The sequence below is a fragment of the Pristiophorus japonicus genome, chromosome 5, assembly GCF_044704955.1.
Source record: "Pristiophorus japonicus isolate sPriJap1 chromosome 5, sPriJap1.hap1, whole genome shotgun sequence".
Taxonomy (NCBI): Eukaryota; Metazoa; Chordata; class Chondrichthyes; family Pristiophoridae; genus Pristiophorus; species Pristiophorus japonicus.
The window spans coordinates 96,943,865-96,969,552 of record NC_091981.1 but is presented as its reverse complement, the minus strand read 5'-3'; the positions used below and the strand labels follow the sequence as shown (position 1 = coordinate 96,969,552).

The following is a 25,688-nucleotide window of genomic DNA, read 5'->3' as shown; positions in this document are numbered from 1 at the left end:
CCTTTTTATTAATACCACAAGATTTATTGAAAGTGACTTGTTTATAAAACCGATTCTAATATACACATATTAATATCAAACATAATTCGTTTGCCCTCGGTGTTTTTGCCTCATATTATTTCCCTTACACTTTGTATAGTGATGGTAACAATTCATGAAGGAACACCATTGTTCCTTAAATGCATCCATTTATCATGAAATAATGCTCACTGCCCTGATGAATCAGACCACCCACGGTTGCAAAGTGCTATGGGATGTCCTGAGGTCATGAAAGGCACTATAAATAAATAATTGTAAAATCTATCTATTGATACTATATTCAATATGGCATATAGGAATTGGTAACATACAAGACTATTTTTTCTTTATCCCGGCCCATGGGACTTCCATTCATGACCCTGCCCTGGCCCCGGCCCAGTTTCCTGGACTGGTGTTACTATCTATTGATGGCAACCTCCTGGCAGGATTCCCGCCAGCAAGCACGAGCCTGCATTGGGCCCAGGAAGATACAGGTGGTGCCGCAGCACAGCCACTACTGTAGCACCAGAAAAAAGTTTAAAGGGGTCACAGTCAATGTCCCTCTAATATTTTTTTAGGGCTGCGCAGCCCATTAACAGTTTCACGGCCACGCAGCTTAGAGGGAGTGTTGGTCACAATGCCCCGAAGACTGGGCAAAGTCATCTACTGAAGACCTTGGCTGTGTCCAAAGCCTTCAGTAGGTAAGCCATTGTGGTGAAATGGACAAAATGAATGCTTCTACCAGGGCCTCCTGCCATTTAAGGGCATTTCTTATGGACGCTACCCTGGGCCTACTACCGTAGGTCATCTGGTTGTCCCACAGAGAGGCAGAAACTGGGCAGGTAAATCGGCTGGGTCATTTGCACAAAGTTGATGGGGAAGGAGCAGTCCCTGCATGGGCAGGGGGAGGAAAATTCAGGTTCAGCCCATCATTCAAATCTCCTGGTCTCCTGCATCATTCTTCCTCTCAGATCACTTGTTGGGTAACCAGAGGAGTCCCTGTTGAAAGCTGTCACAAAAGCCTGTCCCCAGACCCCTATGGATCAGAAAGTGTGCGGGAGTCCCGGCGCCTGGTTGAAAACATGGCAAGCCTGTGTCTGAAAAATTTGCATTTTGTTTACCAGGCACAGGAAAAGGAAAAATGGCAAGATCCTGTCCACCACCAGCCTGAAGGGCCCAATCTCTGTTTGCTATGTAATTCAGAACTTTCTATTAAAGGTTATTTATTTATGAAGACTCTTTCAACAGGTGAAAGTGGGTGACAAAGAGATTGATGTAATGAATGGATTCAGACTTTACATCACCACTAAGCTTCCCAATCCAGCATACACACCTGAGATCAGTGCTCGAACCTCCATCATTGACTTTACCGTCACTATGAAAGGTCTGGAGGACCAGTTATTGGGGAGAGTCATTCTAACTGAAAAACAGGTACGTCTGTGCTGTTCACAATTGTGGATCTCGTGTAACTGTGTTTCATAAGAACATAAGAAATAGGGGCAGGAGTAGGCCATTCGGCTGCTCGAGACTGCTCCGCCTTTCAATAAGATCATGGCTCATCTACCTCAACTGCATTTTCCTGCATTATCCTGATATTTACTTCATTATTAATAAGTGTATCAACTATGCTTTTTTGGTTATTTTTTTAATCACTAAATATATTAATGGCATATGATACCCGTGGAGTTGATAAAGGTACAAATTCATGAACATGACGGTTATGAAAGGGCTCATGTCCTTTGATTTCAGAGCTTTATTTCAAAAGCAAGTACTGTAATAAAGCTAATACAAAAGCAAAATACTGCAGATGCTGGAAATCTGAAATAAAAATAGAAAATGCTGGAAATACTCAGCAGGTCAGGCATCATCTGTGGAGAGAGGAACAGAGTTAACATTTCATTAGAACTTGGTCAGTACTCATGTTTTTATTATTGCAATAAAGCTGATGAGGGAGAAATTGGCTAACTCCCGAAAATGTGGCGATCACAGTAATCGATTAATCTACGCCCATTCATTCTGTTGCCGGTAGCACGTTAAATTGGTGCTTTTACATGATTTCTGCGGGCAGCCAGCACTAGCTGTGCTGTTCATTGGAGGCACACATCAGGAGGTCCAATATCACGTGGCTAGCACCACTTAAAGGCAGCCTGCACCTCTTAAAGGGGAGGTGCATTGTGGCTGCAAAAAGTGGTGGGAGTTTTTCCTAAAGGCAATCTTTGCTGTGATAGTTTGAGCAATGGCTGAACATGTGAGAAAGTGAGCACCAAGGTTTTCAGACAATGTACTGGAGGTCTTGGTAGAAGAGCTGGGAAGAAAGAGAAATGTCCTGTATCCGCAGAGGGTCGGGGGGACAAGAGGCCCTCCAGACACAGGCTCAGGACGCAGTGGGAACAAGTAGGAGGTCAATGCCAGGAGTGTTGCTCCATGGACATGGATACAGTGCAGGAAGAATTTTAACGATCTCACGCGAGTTGTTAATGTGAGTGAGACACCAGGCACGAGTGCACAGGAGCCAGGGTGAGGGAATGGATAGAGAAGGTACCAGCCTACTGGAGGGTGAGGTTGCACACTAGTTCTGCTGCAGAGGACCCAGATGAGGACTTTGATGGACCAGGCTATAGAAAAGGCTGATGGGTGTACATAATCATCGGCTTGGTCCACTGGAAAGCCTGCCAGAAAAACTGCGCTCAATGTCAAGCATCATGGAGGAGTCCAGTACCAACTTTTCACAGAGCTTTGCGCAGAGATTGGAGCACATCCTTTTTAACATGCAACAGGCGGTCACCTCCATCAGCGCCCCTGTGGAATCCAGCATGTTGCAGAGCCTGATGGCTGATGCCACAGCATCCATTGCAGCACAAATAGCTTCCATTGCAATACAAGCAACTTTCATCAAAGGTCTGAATGCTGCTTTGCAAGCTCAGACTGCTACCATCATGGCTGCAGATACCACTGCCCAAAGGGGCTTCCCAGGCATCACAGCAGTCCATCAATCTGTTCTCCAACAGATCAGTAGGATTGCTGAGGCGCCGCCCTGGGAGAATGGCAATGACTCCATGGAGCATGAACCTGCTTTCCTCTCTCAGGATGACGGTATTCATGCTCCCACCCTTACCACTCTGCCAGTGCCCTTTCTGTTGCCTGTCAGCCAGCAAGCCTAGACTGCTGCTACCATGCTGAGAAGCCAGTCCTTCTAGGCCCAGAGCTGCCCCTTTAAGGGGCTGCGCAGGCCATTCAGTTTCTCGCATATGCAAAACTTAACATTGAAAAAAGCAGCTCATAGGAAGTGTTGTTCATGATCCTTTTAAATAGCTCTGCTGAGGGGTTCTTCATGCCATTTAAAGTTGTGTTCAGCTGTGCAAGATTAGGATAGGGCATAGGCTGGAGCATGGTATTCGAAAATGGCAGCGCTGGCATCAAATCAGTGTTGCATACTGATTGACTTCATTATCTGCCTGCTCTGCATGCTGTCAGCAGTCATTAGGTGTGCACGCACAAACCCCTTAACCCAGATGGCGTTTCCCATCGGAAGCTCTGACCCCATTTTCGAATGTTAGTGAGTCGCATAACACCTAAAAGGCAAGTGCTATACAGCCCAATTTCTCCCCCGATTAATTTTTTTTATAGCTGTGTGGCATTTTTTTGTTGTCAACAAGGGCACAAAGGATGATGGGTAGGATGGATCTAAAAAAAAATTTTAAAAGGAAAGCATGACACAGCAAAAGGCTATTCATCCCAGTGAGAACAATAGATGATCGTTCAAACTATACAGCAGACCATAATGAACATGATTATGCATTAATGATTCACTATTTTGTCTCTGCAACACAGCGCAGTGTTTCATGCACTGTTTGATCATCTATCCTGTCCTTATAACTCTCAAACTACTTCAAAACCAAATATTCACCCAGCTTCTTTACATAACTGGGGGAGAAATTTGAGTTGTGCCCAAAACAGGTAGTGCCAGTGAGTGCTGGCCTGAGCCAAATTCAACATCGGGCCCCATTTGAATAGAAGTGGTGAGCTGTGGGCACCAAATGGGTCGCTTGATGCAGTTCGCCAGATGGGGCCTGATGAATACCAGTCAGCATGTCGAGCCAGCCGCCTGCTGGTAGGTGCTGTGATGAGGAAGGTGAGGCAGGCACGGGTTTGGCAAAATTGAGCTGGGCAACTCTTATTTTTTAATTTTATTATCGAGTTCCACTTTTTACTTAAAACTTCCAGATATAATATGTTTTCAAACTCAGGCATGTTTTCAGGGGATGATAATGAGTGAGCACTAGATACTTCACTTCAGGGAGAACGGAATAGTCACAACGCACGTTATCATATTCATTCGTACTCTTGCTTCACTGAATTGAGCATATCATGCAACTGGCAAAGACTACTATACAACCTCTGAGGTCGAAGAAGTTGCATTTCATTAGACAACATAGTGAACCTCAATTTCTTAGCAATGCAATGTATTTTCTTATCCTGTACTTGTAGATTCTAATCTCATAGATAAAGGTAAACTGTTGTTTCAAATAAACAAATTGATAATATGATGTGTGGATAACAGGAGCTGGAAAAGGATCGAACAGATCTAATGGAGGACGTAACATCAAATAAGAGGAAGATGAAAGAATTGGAAGACAATCTACTGTACCGTCTGACGAGCACAAAGGGCTCCCTTGTAGATGATGAAAGCCTTATCACTGTTCTAAGCAATACAAAAAAGACAGCTGAGGAGGTCACACAGAAACTACAGATAGCTGCTGAAACAGAGATACAGATTAATGCTGCCCGTGAGGAGTACAGACCAGGTGAGGATATATTTGTTGTAAATAGAGTGAAATATTGGGCCAGATTTTGCTCTGAGTGATGAACGAACAGTGCCAGCGATTCATTCAGTTTTCACTTGCCTATAGACTTTCTATGGGATTTTGCACGGCAAGTTCCTGTCAGCCAATGATCCAAAAAGCCCAGCACCCTCTCCAGAGCAGGTCAAGCAACTGTGCATCTCCTTAACTAATCAGATTGAAGAATCGTTAATGAGGAGCACAGAGTCTGAACCAGGAAGTGTGGTTAGAATATTGAATTCAATGTCAAATCAGGTACACAAAGTAAAGATAGGGAAAGAAAGATTGGATTAAGAGAGACAGAAATAAAAAGTTTTTTTTTTTAAATACATTTAAAAAAAAATCTCTAACAATATTAAAATCTAAAGGAATGAGACTTCACACTTGTAAAAGTTAATTTTCAGTGCCAGAGAGGTTGATTGGCAGTAATTGAGGCTTATCATGCCGTTAAAAAAGGTACTTAGATTGAAATCGGTAAGCCCTAACTTTTTGTAGCAAATTTGGTTCATATTTACCATGCAAGTACAGGAACTTCACTGGGCTTAATACATTTGAATGAGAGCCATACACCGCAATGCCATTTTCATGCAGCTTATGGAGGAACGGCGCATCTCAGACAGCAACTTCGGGACTTTTGCTTTTAACTACATTTCTGTACTTGCCTGAAGTTGCTGTCGAATTTACGCATAAAAAACAGTGCCGTTGGCCTCACTGTTATTTTGACAGTAGATTCTGGCCCATAAACTGATCTTGTGGAATTTGTTATTCATGTACATCAGTGATCTAGACTTGAATATAGGGGGTATGATTAAGAAGTTTGCAGATGATACTAAAATCGGCTGTGTGGTTGATAATGAGGAAAGCTGTAAACTGCAGGAAGATATCAATCAACTGGTCAGGTGGGCGGAACAGTGGCAAATGGAATTTAATCCAGAGAAGTGTGAGGTAATGCATTTGGGGAGGGCTAACAAGGAAAGGGAATACACATTAAATGGCACGACACTGAGAAGTGTAGCGGAACAAAGGGACCTTGGAATGCATGTCCACTGATCCCTGAAAGTAGCAGGCCAGGTGGATAAGGTGGTTAAGAAGGCATACGGAATGCTTGCCTTTATTAGCCAAAGCATAGAATACAAGAGCAGGGGGGTTATGCTTGAACTGTATAAAACACTGGTTCGGCCACAGCTGGAGTACTGTGTGCAGTTGTGGTCACCACATTACAGGAAGGATGTGATTGCACTGGAGAGGGTACAGAAGAGATTTACGAGGATGTTGGCAAGAGTGGAGAATCTTAGCTATGAGGAAAGATTGGATAGGCTGGATTTGTTTTCCTTGGAACAGAGGAGGCTGAGGGGAGACCTCATTGAGGTGTATAAAATTATGAGGGGCCTAGATATAGTGGATAGAAAGGGTCTATTTTCCTTAGCAGAGGGGGTCAACAACCAGGGGGCATAAATTTAAAGTAATTGATAGAAGGTTTAAAGGGGATTTGAGGGGAAATTTCTTCACGTAGAGGATTGTGGGAGTCTGGAACTCACTGCCTGAAAGGGTAGTAGAGGCAGAAACACTCACCACATTTAAAAAGTACTTGGATGTGCACTTGAAGTGCCATAACCTACAGGGTTACGGACCTAGAACTGGAAAGTGGGATTAGGCTAGATAGCCTCTTGTTGCCCAGCATGGACACCATGGGCCGAAATGGCCGCCTTCCGTGCTGTAAACTTCTATTCTATGTTATGCAGCCACCGGATAAGACTCTGTGTTTTGCACTTTCGCATAGTACTTCATGGCCTATAGCAGATATTGGGAATTGAGACATATGTCCAAATTTGAAATAATGGATGGAAACTTAGAGATTGGAGATTTGGGGATGTGCCCATAATCGCAATATGTGCTCCCTTGCATCTGGCACTCCAAGGACAAACATTTACTTCCTAGTGATTTCTTCTATTTATTCACATCCTTGCAGGTATATGCGCTGCTGACCCATGAAGCTGGTAATGTAGATTGGCACAGCAGGCATCATTCCATGTAGCACCACCTCTATTGCACCAGCCATCAAACAAGGGATTGTGTGCTCGTCTGCATGCTGCACTTGACTGCAGATTCCTGCCTGCACCTTATGTTTCCTTTCCCTTGTTAGTCCTCTGTCTCCTCAGCCTTGGTAACGGCTCCTAACAGGTTGAGATTCCTTTTGAGGCTTTCACAATTTTTATCACCCTCCTGTGACAGCGCCTTTAATTATCCCCATCCGAAATTTTAATTGCATGCAGTTTTTTTTCTCCAGTACCTCGAAAAACAGTTATTCATTTCACTTATTGATTGCAGGAGCTTACTGTGCACAAAATTGGTTTCTATATTTGCTTATTTAGCAACAGTGAAAATATATAAGTATAAATACAAATTCTGTCTTTGCTGCAGATTAACAAAATATGATTGGTTCTTACAGTTTTAAGATTAATTACAGTCTGTTTTTTTTGTAATTTTGGACAACATGGGCCTGAAAAGCCATAACCTGGCATAAATGCCTCCATTAAAGTTCACCGGGTCAGGGGAGCACTTAATTTAAGTAACAGTGGCACGTGCCTGTCTTCTCCCTGCGACCGTAACATTGACTGTTGTGATGGTCCGGGGTGGGGCTCTATCCAGACCCCATTGGTCTCCTTTATAGGGTAACTGAATTTAATTTTCTTTTTAAATTGCCTCTTTCCCGTGGGAGGTTCAGGCCACACTCCTGCCATGTACCCTCAATTGGGGATCAATCTGTCAATCTGCTGGTCAGTATGCTTAGTTTTGTAGACGTACCAGCCGCTTCTGATCCACCAGGCCTCTACTAGGTCAAAGACAGAGGAACATCCAACATTGGAAGGCCCAGGCCCCACACTCTTGCATCAATTGTTTGGGGCAATTAGAGGCAGTGCGCCCACAAGACCATGATCCAGGCTGTCCTGGTCCTGACCTAATTTGCGGAGTTACAGCAGGAGTGTACTGGAAAGGCCATGGATATTTGGCCCATATGTATTCAAGTATCTTCAACTTCTTGTTTTTTCATAGTTGCAACCAGAGGAAGTATCCTGTATTTTTTGATCACAGAGATGAGCATGGTGAATGTTATGTATCAAACCTCTCTACGCCAGTTCCTGGGGCTCTTTGACTTGTCAATAGCAAGGTAATGAAACTCTTCATGAACACATCTCTTTTGATGGTAGTGAATTTTAAATTATACTATGGTGTATTTTTCTCTATATTTAAGATTGAAGAAAATCTCTTACCAACTCATTTCCTACATTACATCAGTGACTACACTCCAAATGTATTTCATTGGCTGTAAAGCACTTTGAGAAATCCGGTGGTCGTGAAAGACACTATATAAATCCAAGTTTTTCTTTTTCTTGCAAATGCCACTAGTTAATAATGACTATTTAATAAAAGAATATTATTCAACTTCACACACAGAGAAAGTATCAGTGACTTTGTTCGCAGAATAGCATAACTGCTTCTAATTTTGGAAAAAATAATGCTGATTTTGAAAGCACAAACATGGTTCAAAATGTTATCATTTGGAAAGCTGCCTGAAGCAGTCCTGATGTAAGTTCAATAACCATTGTAGATGACAGAATAAAAATATAATTTATTTTACTGTAGCCTGGAAATTACTGTTATCTTACAAACGAGAAACCGTTTATGTTAAATTCCTCTGCACTATGTTAATAGAGGTGTTTGTCCATTTATTTTTGAACTGATTAATGTCTCCATTAAATTAGCACTAACATTTATGCAATAACATTGCTCACACTAGCTTCCAGCCTTTCATATTGTAACAAATAATAATGGCTCCCCGCCATTTGGGTGTCAAGCAAATCGATGCCTATATAATACAGACCTCATTCATCATTGCCTAGATGCAGTGAATAGCAGAGGTGGATACTGAGGGTATTGATTATGAGTATCCCTGTTGTTGTAACATAGTCGTAATTTCATTATTACTGAGGCTGCCTCTGTCACCCAAAGGATTTAGTGCTAGCTCAGCAACTGTGAAGGTCAATAATAATTTATCCAGATCTTCCCAATGCCCTACTAAAACTATCTGAAAGCCACGCAGCTGTGACTTTTCCCCTGGAAATTCTATTACCCCTGGCTGCAATGGAGGACAAGAAGGAGCAAATTCAGAGGGAAAGTGCATGGGTGTGACTATACAAGAGGCACTGAACTTCACATGCTTGTACCCCCTCCCACAATTCACCTACTCCAGAGATAGGGAGGGTAATTATAACACCAAGAACAGATAGGTTGGGTGGTGATAAACATTTAAAATGTTGACCCGAACCCTGCCCACTCCTGGTTGTATCAGAGGTAGGATAGGGCCGGTGCAGGTGACCAATCTGCTCTCAGGAGGCGGGTCGGCCGATAAAATCTTTTAAGGAGACTGCGTGCCTACATTTTTACAGGGTTTTTATTATTTCCCCATTTTGGCAGGGTTTCTTAGGATTTAGGAAAGCCGGCATGTAAAAGGAGGCGAGAAGTGTTGGATCCAATGTTTTCTCGACGCTGCACAGCCACCCAGTAATGGAAAAGATACTATGCAGGCCGTTTTCCGGCTTCGCCATTGTAAATACTGCGCATGTGCAGACATTTAAAGGGATCACGCACTAAAAGAAGCAGGGTGCGCAGAACAAAGTGCAGCTTACAGGGAACATTGGCTGGATCCATAAGATGTGTATTGAAAGTACTGCATGTGTGCGAGAAGGAGCAGGAGTGTTTCCTACAGGCCACATAGGCTTATCTGCTACCCCCCCTCTGCGATCTCCGATCCCCTGATCTGCCCCCAGACCGCCCTTTGATCTCTGGCTTCCCCCCAATCTCCCCCCACCTCCACGCTCTTACAGCCCTGCCCCCCCCCCCCCCGTCCCAACCATGAATCAGCCCCCTCCCCGATCCTGATCTCTCCCCCCGACCACGAGCTCCCGCTCCTCGGGATCTCTTCTTCCTTCTCTGCTGTTTACCCCACAGATACTACCTTGTACCACAGGCTTTCCTGCCCGACAGGCATGCAGCCTGTCAATCAGACTGACTGTCAGGTGGGAAATCAGATGAAAACATTTAAAAAGCATGCTATTGCTACTTTCAGCAGGACTTCCGAGAAACCTGTACTTCATGACTTTCCATCCCGAACTCCTCCTCACTGCTCCCATCCCATAAATATTGGTGCCACAGAGACATAAACAGTTTTGAAAGCCTCACGGATGAGCAGTGCCAGAAGAGGCTCAGGATCCCGAAGGAAATCATTAGGAAGATTATGTAGAATGCTTCATGTGGACCTCTACCTTATTTCAAGGAAACCAGTTGTCCTCTTAGTTGAAATGAAGTTGAACTTCTATACTTATACTTACTTTCAGGTTGCAAGTGCAGCCACCAGCTATGTGTCCAGACCAGCTGCACAAAGGTATATACAGAATATAACACATGCATTATTTGAAAGGATTTCAGACTACATGAACATGCCAATGGGCTTGGAACACAGCTTGAGAGGGTTGCTGGCTTTAATAGGATGGTGGCTTTTTCATAGTGCAAGAGTGCCAGTAATGGTACCAATATTACTATGACCCCCTTAGACTGAAACAGCTTCATATATGAATAGAAAAGGGTTCCATTTGATCAGTGTTCACATTGTTGGTCACCAGCATTACTGCATTATGCTTGTTGTTGTCTATTTCCCTGATAATTTGCCAGGATGCGTTCATTCTAAGACAGTCTAGTGTACCAGACAGATTTTGTGTTCCTGCCTGTACATCTGGCTGGTTGGTTTGGGACCAGTGATATCCTCTTCAACTGTGGCTGAAGGCCCTGTGCAATTTCCAAGGATCAATGCTAAGAAGTAGTACAGTAAGGCTTACTCTTCAAGATTCACGTCTGAGTGCACCATTGGCATTCTTACGTCACACTTTAGAGGCCTGGACTGGTGAGGAGGAACCTTGCAGTACTCCTCTTCAAGGATCTCCAGAATAATTGTGGGTATTGTATGCTCCATAGCCAGGCTCTGGCAAGAGGAACAGACATTCAGGAGCCCCAAGAAAAAAATGCCAGAGAGAACCCAGAGAGTGGACATAGTTGTTATAAATGATATTCAGGGAGATGAACTACCAGGAATATCCCATATAGTGTTCAGAGATCATTTGCTGAGCTACAGGCATTCTGTGTTAATAAAGCAATGGTACAGCTGAGGAATATATATATCTATAATATGAGGATCCCACAGGCTCAGGGATGTAGTCAGTTTCATATTTAGTTGAGCACCTTTTGTGCAGTCCACCAATGACTCCATAAAAGATGCTCTACTAAATATGAAATTAACTACATCCCTGAGTCAGGTTTCAGAATTAGTTTAGGCTTGCTGTAGAAGTAAATCTTGAAGTGCTGCAGTATTCTAGTGGTCCTTTAAGTGGACCTTTACCAATGGAATTTGAACCAATTGCTGTGAGTGCCTAATGCAGGAGTGTATTTCAACTCCCTCCAATTGCCAGTCTGAGTTCTGGAAATTGTTATGTAGAAACTTCTGGAGAAGAGTTTTTGTGTTACCACTTCATGATACAATTTATTCCATCGGATTTCTTGTATACAGAATTTCCAACTTATGGGTGAGTTGATAAACAAATGGAATGTTGTCTCTTTAAATGGAATACATATCCCATCTTGCAGATCCATCAAGAGTCCCATTACCAGTAAGAGAATAGCAAATATCATAGAGCATATGACGTATGAAGTATACAAGTATGCAGCCCGTGGTCTATATGAGGAACACAAGTTTCTGTTCACTCTCCTTCTTACATTGAAAATTGACATGCAACGCCATAGACTGAAACACAAAGAGTTCCTCATTCTTATTAAAGGTGAGAACATTAAACTTCCATTGCCTCACTACAAAAAGGTTTATATATGAATTTCAAATATTTAGTAAGAGGTACCTACAAGGGAAATATTTGTACTAATCTATATTTTAATTTGAGATTGTTTTAACTGATTTTGCTATGTATTCATTAGTCTTTGCATATTTCAACATGAAACAATTTATGATTACATGTACTTGCTGTTGTAATATTCCATATTTCAGAAATAAATGGAACCCAATAATTAATAGTGTGGCTTGAGTGTCAACTGAGCTCAGTCGTAACACTTATGCCTCTGAAATAGAAGGGTTTAAATTCCATTCCAGGACTTGAGCACATAATGTAGCTGATACTTCAGTGCAGCACTGAGAGAAAGCTACATTGACAAATTTCAGACGACGTTAAACTGAGGCCCCAAAAAGATCCCGTGGCACATTCAGAAAACAGCAGGAAATTCTCCTGGTGTCCTGATCAACATTAATCCCTCAACCAACATCACCAAAGTAGCTTTACTCATCATTCATCTCAATACTGTTTGTGGGATGTTGCTGTGCACAAATTGGCTTCTGTGTTTTCCTACAAAAACAATTATGCCTAAAATTTTTAAAGTAATTAATTGATTGTGAAGTGCTTTGTGTTGTTCTGAACATATGAAAAGAGCGATTATAGATGCAAGTCTTTTTGTTTGACTCATTTCTTCCATTGAATGCCTCAACTTGGAATGGCCAGGAGTCTTTAATCTGACCTAATTTATGGCAACAAATTTGGAAGCAAAAAGAAAAACAAATCTTACTGAACTTCAATGTTATGTTTGAGAGGCGAGGTCATAAACTCAACCTGGCTGTTTTTATCTCAAAACTTTGTATATATTACAAGTTTGAAATGTATTTATTTTCTTTAAAATTGAGCATTTGCTATAAGTTCATTACAAAAGAACATAGAACAACAATAATTTACATTTATATAATGGCTTTAACATAGGAAAACATTCCAAGCTATTCAGAGTTGTAAGTAAAACACACCAAGCCAACAGGGAGAGATTAAGAGAAAGAGATTTTAAGGAAGGCTATAAAGGAGAAGAAGGATCCTCTTCTTAAAGAAAATACAGACTCAATTGTGGAGATCACTAACTTTATTGCAGTCACTACACTTCATAAAATAATGAATTGTGTGAAATGGTTTACAGTGTTCTGCTGTGATAGGATACTATATAAATGCATAGATTATTATTTATCACTGAGGAAACAGTGAGTGACAGGCATACAGTTCTACTGACCTACCCATTACTTGAACCTTATCATTCAAGAGGAAGAAAATCTAAATCCACAATAGCAGGTTCATTGTGGTCACTTCTACAATATTAAAAAAACAAAAGCACATTTTAGTGATATTGTAGCCAGTCACTGCCAGACTGAAAATGTAGTCCACAATGTAATGTTACAAATCAGTTTGTCACACATTTAAAACATCCAATGAGTACCCTTCACACCTTGGAGCAATAAAGTGACAGAGCTGTTAAGGTCATACCTTAGCCCTGAATTTGTGGTCGGCAACGTAGCTAAGGAGTATGCCTCCGAACAGAATCCGCACTTACCTGCTACGAACCCTCCTTCAAGAAGTTGCTTTGAAATGCTGCAGATTTGTGCGCAGCACAGTAGCCCATGGATCCCAGGGACACACCGTTGTGCATAAACGTACTTGGGATTACATGGGGCGATGCTCCTTTCACTATCCAATCAGGAAACATTTCGGGGCTGAAATTCTGTGCCGCCCCGTTTGGGGGCAGTAACTGAGGCAAAGCGGGACTTGCTGAGCAGACAGGCTCCTGCGCCAGTTTGCACCAGCCTTAAATGTTTTTATTTTTCCAGCGTAATTGATGCGCAGTAGGTGGGCAATTACTTTTCGCCAGCACATAATTTTAATGAGGACTTGAAATGCTGAAATCCAAAACTTGCGGTCAATTTCAAAGACGGTATTACTGCGTAATCTGAACGTACGCAGTCATGCTGACTGCAAATTCAGGGCCATTATGTTAGTTTCAGAGCTTAACTCACAGCTGCTTAAAATCAAATAAATCCCCAAATTCAGATTTGACTTCTCACTAAAGAGAAAATGATTTTACATAGGTGAAACGTATGAGTGAAATTATATGTGTGTATATATATATTATATATATGTATATGTGTATGTATATGTATATAGACAGAGAGATAAATAAAACACAAACCTTTGAATCATTTATATATACTACAGGTGGTGCTTCATTGGACCTTAAGGCTTGCCCGCCAAAACCTGCAAAATGGATCTTGGATATGACCTGGCTAAACCTGGTGGAACTGAGTAAACTTGGGCAATTTACAGATATCTTACACCAAGTATGTTAAGAATTGATTACAGTATATACAGTTGGTTCCTTAGTGTGATAAAATTGATTTGAAGGATAAATAAACAAGACCCTATTATAGCTGCCCTCAGTGTGATTCACACAGTGCTGCCTCCTCAAACTGACTAGCTAAAACCTTTGGAGTGGGTGTACCTATGCAGATGCTTGCAACAGATGGAGCAAGTGTTGTGAGGCGCTAGCTCTTCAACTTCAGTGGTAGTTTGGGCTGGTTTATGGGAATGGGATGTCAATAGAAACCATGCAAGCTGCTAGGCAAGCTTCAGATAGTACTTGGCAATATACAGAGAATGAATGTGATAGAAGTGTGAGTAAGTATGGGCAGAAAGATCAACAGAAATAGGACAATATAAAAGATCGTATCAATTTAAAAGAAAAGGCTTACAAAATGCAGGGAAAGTGAAATTCCAGCGGTCTGGGAGAGCTATAAAAACAATCAAGGAATACAAAGAAAGTAATGAGATGCAAGAAAGGAATTTTAAAAATATCAACAAAGAGCTCTCAAAGTTCAGAGCAAAGGTTTTTATAAATTTACTAGGAAAAAGATAGTGGGAATGGGGAATGTGGAACCATTAAAGATGGATGCAGACAAGACTATAATGGATAATAAGAAAATGGCAGACTTGTTAACTAAGTTCTTGGTATCTGTTTTCACAGTGGAGGAAGGGGACAAAATAAGGGAACTTGAAAATAAGTCATGAGGAGCAAAATGGTAATGGAGAAAATAATGCATTTGGTTTCTTATTATTCCTAATCTACTAAAGCCAACTGTAAACAAATTTGCCTTTAATGAGAAAATAGAAAGAACAGTGGAAACAAACGATGCAGGAAAAGATTTGCAAATTGATTGAGATTGATAAAGCAATTGGGCAGATACATGGCAAATAAAATATAAATTGATGAATGTAAAGCACTACACTTATGTTGAAAAAATGTGGGCATGAGTTTGCAATTAATGGAATTGAATTAATGCACGGAGATTGGAAAGCAAACTGGAAAAGTGGTCAACGATACATTTTCAATGTTTATATAATGGCGGGTGGGTGGTGTTGAGTGGTGGGAAGGAATTGTAAAAGCTAATGAAGTATTAGGATATTTGTCCAGAACAATAGCGAACAAGTATACAGAAGTTATTTTGAGGCTTTACTGCGACTTATTAGAATGCTGTGTTCAATTTTCTTTAATTCATTGCAAAGGTTACAGGAAAGGGCGACTAAACCGATCCCAAATATAAAGGGGGTAAGCTATGAGGAAAGATGAAAGAAACTTAGGGGATGAAATTCAGGTGCACCAGAAAGCTGGTGCACTTATGAGGTTTTAACTGGTACTCACCGCTGGAACTCTTGGGGGCCGAACTTGGTGGACTCACTGCCCGCTGCTGCGAGTTTTCTGGGTGTTCTCCCCTCCGATTGAGTTTGATGGAGGCCTTGGCGGGGAGGGAAGACCGATAAGGACCATCCGCTGGCGCGCAACACGCGTAAGTGTCCCCCCACCCGCTGAGCTGCCAGTTTGGTCCGGGCGGGAGTCCGCTGCAGAAGGTGAAAAGACTGCCACATGGAGGCAGGTCTAACTTAATGGTAAGTATGCAGGTTAGTAAACTTTTTTACTTAATTTTTTTCCTCAGCGATTCAGGTGGATGGAGTCCCCTGAAGGCTTTCTAGTGTTTTTTTTTTATTTTGTGGAAATTTTTATTTTTATTTGTTCCTCCTCCTCCCTGGGCCTGACTCAATCCTCGGCGGTACTTTGCCGAGGATTGCATTTGCCGCTGAGATTGGGATCTGCCGCCAGATTTTTTTGCCGCTGGGCGGTCTTTCCAGGACTTTTTCATGAAAGTTCCGCCCAAAGTACCATCAGGATCTCAGCGGTCCTTTGTGCAGCACTTGGGTGGAACTTAGCTTCCACCAAGTTCGGGGCCATGGTGTGGTGAGTAGATCCATTTTCAGGACTTTGAATTTTTTTGAGCCTCAGGCTCAGAGCCAGGCTGACTGGCTGAAAATGGGTTGGTTGGGTCGTCCACCAATGTCAATCAATGCGGTGAGGGATCGACAGATGGAGCTGAAAATGGATAGGTAAGTATTTATTTTACTTTAATTTGGCAGTGCATCTACTTGGGCGGGATGGGGTCCAGGCCGAAAAATCCCCGACCTGAATTTAGATTGGGTCGGCCTGTTGACCCCAGAGCGGCAGCCATTCGATTTTTAGGAATGGCCGCTGCAAATGGGCATTAACGGGTCTCTTTGAGACCTTGAATTTTGGCCCCTTAAAGTCTTCAGCCCAGAAAGAAGGTAATTAAGGGAGGACCTCCGCAAAGTGCATAAATATAAAGTTGTATAAATATGGTAAACCTTAATTATACATATTTCAACTTCATTGTACACCAAGAAAGTGTGAGCAGAGAGTATAAATGGAAATTTATGAAAAGTAAATTTAGAACAGATATTGGGTTAAACCTCTTAGCATGGTAAGCATTTGGATACCAAGGAAACTCTAGGATTATTCAAAATACAGTTAAATTCAATGCTGAGAAGAATACAACATGACTTGGATGTGTGCTGGTGGGCTGAGTGGCCTTTACTCCTCCCTAATGTTTCTTTTGCAATGTAATGAGAATGTGCCTAACCTTACAACAACATTATTTGAATAGATTGGGAGAAATGAGAAACTGTGGAAGAACTGGTTTGATAAACAAGTTCCTGAGGAAGAAGTTCTGCCAAATGCCTATGACCAATCCTTGGACTGTTTTCGTCGTCTTCTCCTGATCAGATCTTGGTGTCCTGATAGAACCATTGCTCAGGTATTCACCAGAATGCATATTGACTACAGGCTTTAAAGAATTACAAATCTGTTAAATGTAGAGACTGTACTATTGCTCATCTTTTAAAAACATTCGTGATCTTGTTTATTAGTTCTCAAGGACGTAAATCAGATTCCCTGCTGCGTGAACAGGCAGGTTAATTTTGGTTTATGTTCCCTGAAATTGAAAGTGAATTTCAATGAGCAGTACATAGAAACATAGAAAATGGGCGCAGGAGTAGGCCATTTGGCCCTTCGAGCCTGCATCGCCATTCAATAAGATCATGGCTAATCATTCCCTCAGTACCCCTTTCCTGCTTTCTCTCCATACCCCTTGATCCCCTTAGCCGTAAGGGCCATATCTAACTCCCTCTTGAATATATCCAATGAACTGGCATCAACAACTCTCTGCGGCAGGGAATTCCACAGGTTAGCAACTCTCTGAGTGAAGAAGTTTCTCCTCATCTCAGTCCTAAATGGCCTACCCCTTATCCTAAGACTATGTGCCCTGGTTCTGGACTTCCCCAACATCGGGAACATTCTTCCTGCATCTAACCTGTCCAGTCCCGTCAGAATCTTATACGTTTCTATGAGATCCCCTCTCATCCTTCTAAACTCCAGTGAATAAAGGCCCAGTTGATCCAGTCTCTCCTCATATGACAGTCCAGCCATCCCTGGAATCAGTCTGGTGAACCTTCGCTGCATTCCCTCAATAGCAAGAACGTCCTTCCTCAGATTAGGAGACCAAAACTGAACACAATATTCCAGATGAGGCCTCACTAATGCCCTGTACAACTGCAGTAAGACCTTCCTGCTCCTATACTCAAATCCCCTAGCTATGAAGACCAACATACCATTTGCCTTCTTCACCGCCTGCTGTACCTGCATGCCAACTTTCAATGACTGATGAACCATGACACCCAGGTCTCGTTGCACCTCCCCTTTTCTTAATCTTCTGCCATTCAGATAATATTCTGCCTTCGTGTTTTTGCCCCCAAAATGGATAACCTCACATTTATCCACATTACACTGCATCTGCCGTGCATTTGCCCACTCACCTGACCTGTCCAAGTCACCCTGCAGCCTCTTAGCATCCTCCTCACAGCTCACACCACCACCCAGTTTAGTGTCGTCTGCAAACTTGGAGATATTACACTCAATTCCTTCATCTAAATCATTAATGTATATTGTAAAGAGCTGGGGTCCCAGCACTGAGCCCTGCGGCACTCCACTAGTCACTGCCTGCCACTCTTAAAACATTTCATGATTAATAATAATGTGAAAGGTTATTAGTGGCTTCATCTATGAAAAGGAACATTAGTAGTAGCCAGTACTACTTTGATATGTGTGACGCAAATCAGATACATCACCACCACAATGAGCTTCCCTTTCCTCACTAAAATACCAAGGATGAAACACATACTCCACAAGTGCTGCCAAGAATCAGCAGCGAAATAAAAAACTAGACAATTGTGTGCGTTACATATCTGCTAAGTTTGTAACATAATGGAGGCTACAAATTCTATAAAATAGAATACATTTTAAAGAAATAAAAAAAAATGCACTGGTGTTTTAGGTTTATTCAATGACAAAACACACTTATGATATTTATATACTTGACGTCGTTCTCACCAATCTACCTGTCGAAGATGCATCTCTCCATGACAGTATTGGCAGGGGTGACCACCGCACAGTCCTTGTGGCGACGAAGTCCTGTCTTTACACTGAGGGCACTCTCCATCGTGTTGCGTGCCACTACCACCGTGTCAAATGGGATAGATTCAGAACAGTTCTAGCAGCTAACAACTGGGCATTCATGAGGCGCTGTGGGCCATCACCAGCAGCAGAATTGTATTACATCGCAATCTGTAACCTCATGGCTCGGTATATCCCTCACTCTACCATTACTATCAAGCCAGTGGACCAACTCTGGTTCAATGAGGAGTTCAGAAGGGCATGCCAGGAGCAGCAGCAGGCATACCTATAAAATGAGGTGCCAACCTGGAGAAGCTGCAACACAGGACTATATGAATGTGCAACAATAGAAGCAACATGCTACAGACAGAGCTAAGCGATCCCACAGCCAACGGAGCAGATCAATGGTCTGCAGTGCTGCCACATCCAGTCATGAGTGGTGGTAGACTATTAAACAACTAACGGGAGGCAGAGGCTCTATGAATATCCCCATCCTCAATGATGGTGGAGCTCAGAACCATCTTCAGCCAGAAGTGCCGAGTGGATGATCCATCTCGGCCTCCTCCTGAGGTTCCCACCATCACAGAAGCCAGTCTTCAGCCAATTCGATATACTCATATCAAGAAATAGCTGTGTGCACTGGATACAGCAAAGGCCAAGGGTCCCTACAACCTCCCGGCTGTCATGCTGAAAACTTGTGCTCCAGAACTAGCCATGCCTCTCGCCAAGCTTTTCCAGTACAACTACAACACTGGCATTGACCTGAGAATGTGGAAAACTGCCCAGGTATGTCCTGTCCACAAAAAGCAGGACAAATCCAATCTTGCCAATTACCGCCCCATCAGTCTACTCTCAATCATCACAAAGTAATGGAAGGTGTCATCGACAGTGCTATCAAATGGCACTTATTCACCAATAACCTGTTCACCAATGTTTAGGTTGGGTTCCGCCAGGACCACTCTGATTCAGATCTCATTATAGCCTTGGTCCAAACATGGAAAAAAGAGCCGAATTCCAGAAGTGAGATGAGAGTGACTGTCCTTGACATCAAGGCAGCATTTGACCAAGTGTGGCATCAAGGAGCCCTAGTAAAATTGAAGCCAATGGGAATCGGGGCAAAAACTCTCCATTGGCTGCAGTCAAAACTAGTACAAAGGAAGATAGTTGTGATTTTTGGAAGTCAATCATCTCAGCCCCAGGACATTGCTGGAGGAGTTCCTCAGGGCAATGTCCTAGACCAACCATCTTCAGCTGCTTCATCAATAACCTTCCCTCCATCATAAGGTCAGAAGTGGGGATGTTCACTGATGATTGCATAGTTTTCAGTTCCATTTGCAACTCCTCAGATAATGAAGCAGTCCATGCCCACGAGCAGCAAGACTGGATGACATTCAGACTTGGGCTTATAAGTTGCAAGTAACATTCGTGCCACACAAGTGCCAGGCAATGACTATCTCCAACAAGTGAGAGTCTAACCACTGCCCCTTGACATTCACTGGCATTACCATTGATGAGTCCCCTACCATCAGCATCCTGGGGGTCACTATTGACCAGAGACTTAACTGGACTAGTCACATAAATACTGTGGCTACAAGAGCAGGTCAGAGGCTGGGTATTCTGTGGCAAGTGTCTCATGTCCTGACTCCCCAAGGCCTTTCCACCATCTACAAAGCACAAGTCAGGAGTGTGATGGAATATTCTCCACTTGCCTGGATGAGTGCAGCTTCAACAACACTCAAAAAGCTCGACACCATCTAGGACAAAGCAATCCCATTCACCATATTAAATATTCACCACCGGCGCACTGTGGCTGCAGTGTGTACCATCTACAAGATGCACTGCAGCAACTCGCTAAGGCTTCTTCAACAGCACCTCCCAAACCCACGATCTCTGCCACCTAGAAGGACAAGGACAGCAGGTGCATGGGAACACCATCACCTCCAAATCACACACCATCCTGACTTGGAAATATATGGCCATTCCTTCATTGTCACTGGGTTAAAATTCTGGAACACCCTCCCTAACAGCACTGTGGGAGTACCTTCACTGCATGGACTGCAGCGGTTCAAGAAGGCGGCTCACCACCATCTTCTCAAGGGCAATTAGGGATGGACAATAAATGCTGACCTTGCCAGCAACGCCCACTTCCCATGATTGAATTTTTTTTAAATGATGTTACAGAGCTAGGTGGGAAAGTAAGAATCATAGAATCATAGAAAGTTACGACACAGAAGGAGGCCATTTGGCTCATTGTGTCTGTGCCGGTCGACAAAGAGCTATCCAGTCTAATCCCACCTTCCAGCACTAGGTCCATAGCCCTGTAGGTTATGGCTCTTTAAGTGCACGTCCAAGTACTTCTTAAATGTGATGAGGGTTTCTGCCTCTATCACACTTTCAGGCAGCGAGTTCCAGACTCTCACCACTCTGTGGGTGAAGAAATGTTTCCTCATCTTCCCTCTAATCCTTCTACCAACCACTTAAAATTTTGCCCCCTGGTTTTGACCCCTGTGCTAAGGGAAATAGTCCTTCCTATCCATAGAAACATAGAAAATAGGTGCAGGAGTAGGCCATTCGGCCCTTCGAGCCTGCACTGCCATTCAATAAGTTCATGGCTGAACATGCAACTTCAGTACCCCATTCCTGCTTTCTCGCCATACTCCTTGATCCCCCTAGTAGTAAGGACTATATCTAACTCCTTTTTGAATATATTTAGTGAATTGGCCTCAACAGCATTCTGTGGTAGAGAATTCCACAGGTTCACCACTCTCTGGGTGAAGAAGTTTCTCCTCATCTCGGTCCTAAATGGCTTACCCCTTATCCTTAGACTGTGACCCATTGTTCTGGACTTCCCCAACATTGGGAACATTCTTCCTGCATCTAACCTGTCTAAACCCGTCAGAATTGTAAACGTTTCTATGAGATCCGCTCTCATTCTTCTGAACTCCAGTGAATACAAGCCCAGTTGATCCAGTCTTTCTTGATATGTCAGTCCCGCCATCCCGGGAATCAGTCTGGTGAACCTTCGCTGCACTCCCTCAATAGCGAGAATGTCCTTCCTCAAGTTAGGAGACCAAAACTGTACACAATACTCCAGGTGTGGCCTCACCAAGGCCCTGTACAACTGTAGCAACACCTCCCTGCCCCTGTATTCAAATCCCCTCGCTATGAAAGCCAACATGCCATTTGCTTTCTTAACCGCCTGCTGTATCTGCATGCCAACCTTTAATGACTGATGTACCATGACACCCAGGTCTCGTTGCACCTCCCCTTTTCTTAATCTGTCACCATTCAGATAATAGTCTGTCTCTCTGTTTTTACCACCAAAGTGGATAACCTCACATTTATCCACATTATACTTCATCTGCCATGCATTTTCCCACTCACCTAACCTATCCAAGGCACTGTGCAGCCTCATAGCATCCTCCTCGCAGCTCACACTGCCACCCAACTTAGTGTCATCCGCAAATTGGAGATACTACATTTAATCCCCTCGTCTAAATCATTAATGTACAATGTAAACAACTGGGGCCCCAGCACAGAACCTTGCGGTACCCCATTATATCTAGACCCCTCGTAATTTTATACACCTCAATTAGGTCTCCCCTCAGCCTCCTCTGTTCCAAAAAAAACCAACCACAGCCTATCCAATCTTTCCTCATAGCTACAATTCTCCAGTTCGGGCAACATCCTCGTAAATCTCCTCTGAACACTCTCTAGTGCAATCACATCTTTCCTGTAATGTGTTGACCAGAACTGCATGCAGTACTCTAGCTGTGGCCTTACTAGTGTTTTATACAGTTTAAGCATAACTTCCTTGCTCTTATATTCTATGCATTGACTAATAAAGGCAAGTATCGCATATGCCTTCTTAACCACCTTATCTATCTGTCCTGCTACCTTCAGGAATCTGTGAACATGCACTCCAAGGCCCCTCTGTTCCTCTACACTTCTCAGTGTTCTACCATTTATTGTGTATCCCCTTGCCTTGTTATCCCTCCCCAAATGTATTACCTCACACTTCTCCGGATTTAATTCCATTTGCCCACCTGACCAGTCCATAGATATCTTCCTGAAGTCTACAGCTTTCTTCTTCATTATCAACCACATGGCCAATCTTTGCATCATCTGCAATCTTCTTAATCATACCCCCTACATTCAAGTCTAAACCATTGTTATATACCACAAAAAGCAAGGGACCTAGTACTGAACCCTGCGGAACCCCACTGGAAACAGCCTTCCAGTCACAAAATCACCAATCAAATATTACCCTTTGCTTCTTGCCTCTGAGCCAATTTTGGATCCAATTTGCCACTTTGCCTTGGATCCCATGGGCTTTTACTTTTGTGACCAGTCTGCCATATGGGACCTTATCAACAGTCTTGCTAAAATCCATATACAGTACAGCAAACGCATTAGCCTCATTAGACCCACCTTGTTACCTCCTCAAAAAATTCAATCAAGTTAATCAAACAAGACCTTCTCTTAACAAATCCATGTTGACTGTCTTTGATTAATCTGTGTCTTTCTAAATGAAGATTTATCCTGTCCATCAAAATTTTTTCTAATAATTTTCCCACCACTGAGGTTAGGCTGACTGGCCTGTAATTACTCGGTCTATCCCTTTCGCCCTTTTTAAACAAAGGTACAATGATAGCAGACCTCCAGTACTCCGGCACCACATCTGTAGCCAGAGAGAATTGGAAAATGATGGTCAGAGCCTCTGCTATTTCCTCTCTTGCATCTCTTAACAGCCTGGGATACATTTCATTCGGGCCTGGGGATTTATCCACTTTTAAAGATGCTAAACCCCTTAATACTTCCTCTCTCACTATGTTTAGAAAGACTAGCTGAGGTGGGACTAGTGGAGGTGCTCTTGCAGAGAGCTGGCACAGGCCGAATGGCCTTCTTCCATCTGTAACCATTCTATGATTCTATTATTCGAAATGGACTCGAGAGAATTGAATAGCTGGGTATTTTATTATTTTATTTATATAATAAACACTGTTGTAATCTTATGTAATGTTGCATGAAAACTGATTTGCAGTAGGAATCTTTATCAAACAATTCTTTAATCTGTTGTCTAGGCTCGTAAGTACATTATGGATGCAATGGGAGAAAAGTACGCAGAAGGCGTCATCCTGGACTTGGAAAAGACCTGGGAGGAATCAGATAGACATACTCCTCTTATCTGTTTTCTGTCAATGGGTTCTGATCCCACAGATTCCGTCATAGCTTTAGGCAAAAGGGTCAAGATAAAGACTCGCTGTGTCTCTATGGGTCAGGGACAGGAGATCCATGCCCGTAAACTTCTCCAGCAAACTATGACCAATGTAAGAGGAAACACCCACAAAATAACATGTCGGGTTTGAGAGTTATTTTGTATTTGATTAAATATTATTGTTTAACAACACTACAACATATCTCCAAAACTAGTCTTTATTATTTCGCACATGTGAACTAGAGCAAGCGCTCTACTGTGAACTCCTTCACGGCAAGCGAGCCAAGGTGGGCAGAGGAAACGTTACAAGGACACCCTCAACGCCTCCCTGATAAAGTGCAACATCCCCACTGACACATGGGAGTCTCTGGCCAAAGACTGCTCTAAGTGGAGGAAGTGCATCCGGGAGGGCGCTGAGCACCTCAAGTCTCATCGCCGAGAGCATGCAGAAATCAAGTGCAGGCAACAGAAAGAGCATGCGGCAAACTTGTCCCACCCACCCACGATTCCGAGGGACTGCCTATGATGATGATGATGATGATGATGAGAGTCTATGGGGTTAATTGTAACTCACCCATCCCGGCTAGAAGCTGACTGGCTCGGGTCGGCAGAATGTTTTACACCCCGACCGATTTTATTCTCCATTGATGTTAGTGGAGAGTAAAATTGGGTGGGGTATAAAACCTACATTGCACCCAATCCCATTAGTTTCCCAAAACAACCCAACATTCAGCAGTGTACCTGAATGCCCATTTGGTAGTGGCTAATTTGGTGGAACATGAATAGATTTAATAGGGAGTAAAGGGGTATGGAAAGTACTGAATAATGTCAGGCAAACATAAGCTGTGAATCCAAAGTGTGAGTGGGTTTTCAAAATCATGATTATTTATCTGTATTCCACCACTCCCAAATTGGTATTCCTATTTATGTCATCATTATACTGAACTTTTTCCATCAGTGTTACACAGATATTTTTGTGTGTTTATGCAAGAAGTGCAGTATAAAACTGCTGGCACATCTTGTAAGTATTACCGTAAATACGGCTAACTTCACAAGGTAATATCCTAATGAATTTTCCTTGCGGCAGTTACAATTTATAAATTTTGGTTGTCATAATGCCTCTTATTTATTTATTTTCATGTAGAAGTTAGGAGGCCTTCAGAACTCCAGAGAAACGATGTAAACCATTTCTGTCAGTTCTTCAGGATTTCCACAGATCTTCTGCCAAAGTTATGGTGGACAATTGGGAACAGCGTCCGCCTCCGCCACCCCCCCCCCCCCCACCCCACCCCACCCCCACCTCCAGCCCCCATGGAAATTCAACCTCTTAATTACTTACTTTCATATGTCATTGGTTTTTGATTGTCAGCTTTTTGAAGCTGTTGGACAGCTTTTGCTGGTTTTGTAGTTGGCATTTATGATAAGTCTAACAAATGGAACAACATTATACCACACAGAAATGCACTAATTACTATTAATACGATCTTACAAAATGATAGATAGGAAAAGACCAGCCTGGGCATCACAATATGTATTGCCCCCACAATTACCTAGAGCCAAAGAATCTCCTGGGAGAGTCTCCTCGGAGAGGCAGAAACAGATAAAAATTTAGGCCAATTAGGGAGAAAAAACCTGGAAAATTCCTATCCAACCCACAAAGGTGATTGAAACTTGTCCAGGAGATCACATTTGCCCTGATTTACATTACAGGATCCCTACCTCTTGTACAAGGTAATCTTTGCCGTAGCTAGGAACAGGTCTGGTTTTCGCTTGTACACAGCAAACCAGCATTCACTGGATGAGCCTGTTCCACAGGTCCACTATCCTCTGAGAAAAGA

The 25,688-nt window shown here is 42.8% G+C and overlaps 1 protein-coding gene across 1 annotated transcript in view; it reads left to right on the top strand.

Moving 5' to 3' along the window:
* Window positions 1-25,688, top strand: part of dnah5 (dynein, axonemal, heavy chain 5) — a 457,249-nt gene that overhangs the window by 382,983 nt on the left and 48,578 nt on the right. The window contains 7 exon segments of the mRNA XM_070880791.1: window positions 1,267-1,449; window positions 4,580-4,823; window positions 7,914-8,028; window positions 11,556-11,746; window positions 13,997-14,118; window positions 16,789-16,938; window positions 23,717-23,962. Of these exon segments, the coding sequence (XP_070736892.1) occupies window positions 1,267-1,449; window positions 4,580-4,823; window positions 7,914-8,028; window positions 11,556-11,746; window positions 13,997-14,118; window positions 16,789-16,938; window positions 23,717-23,962 (1,251 nt within the window).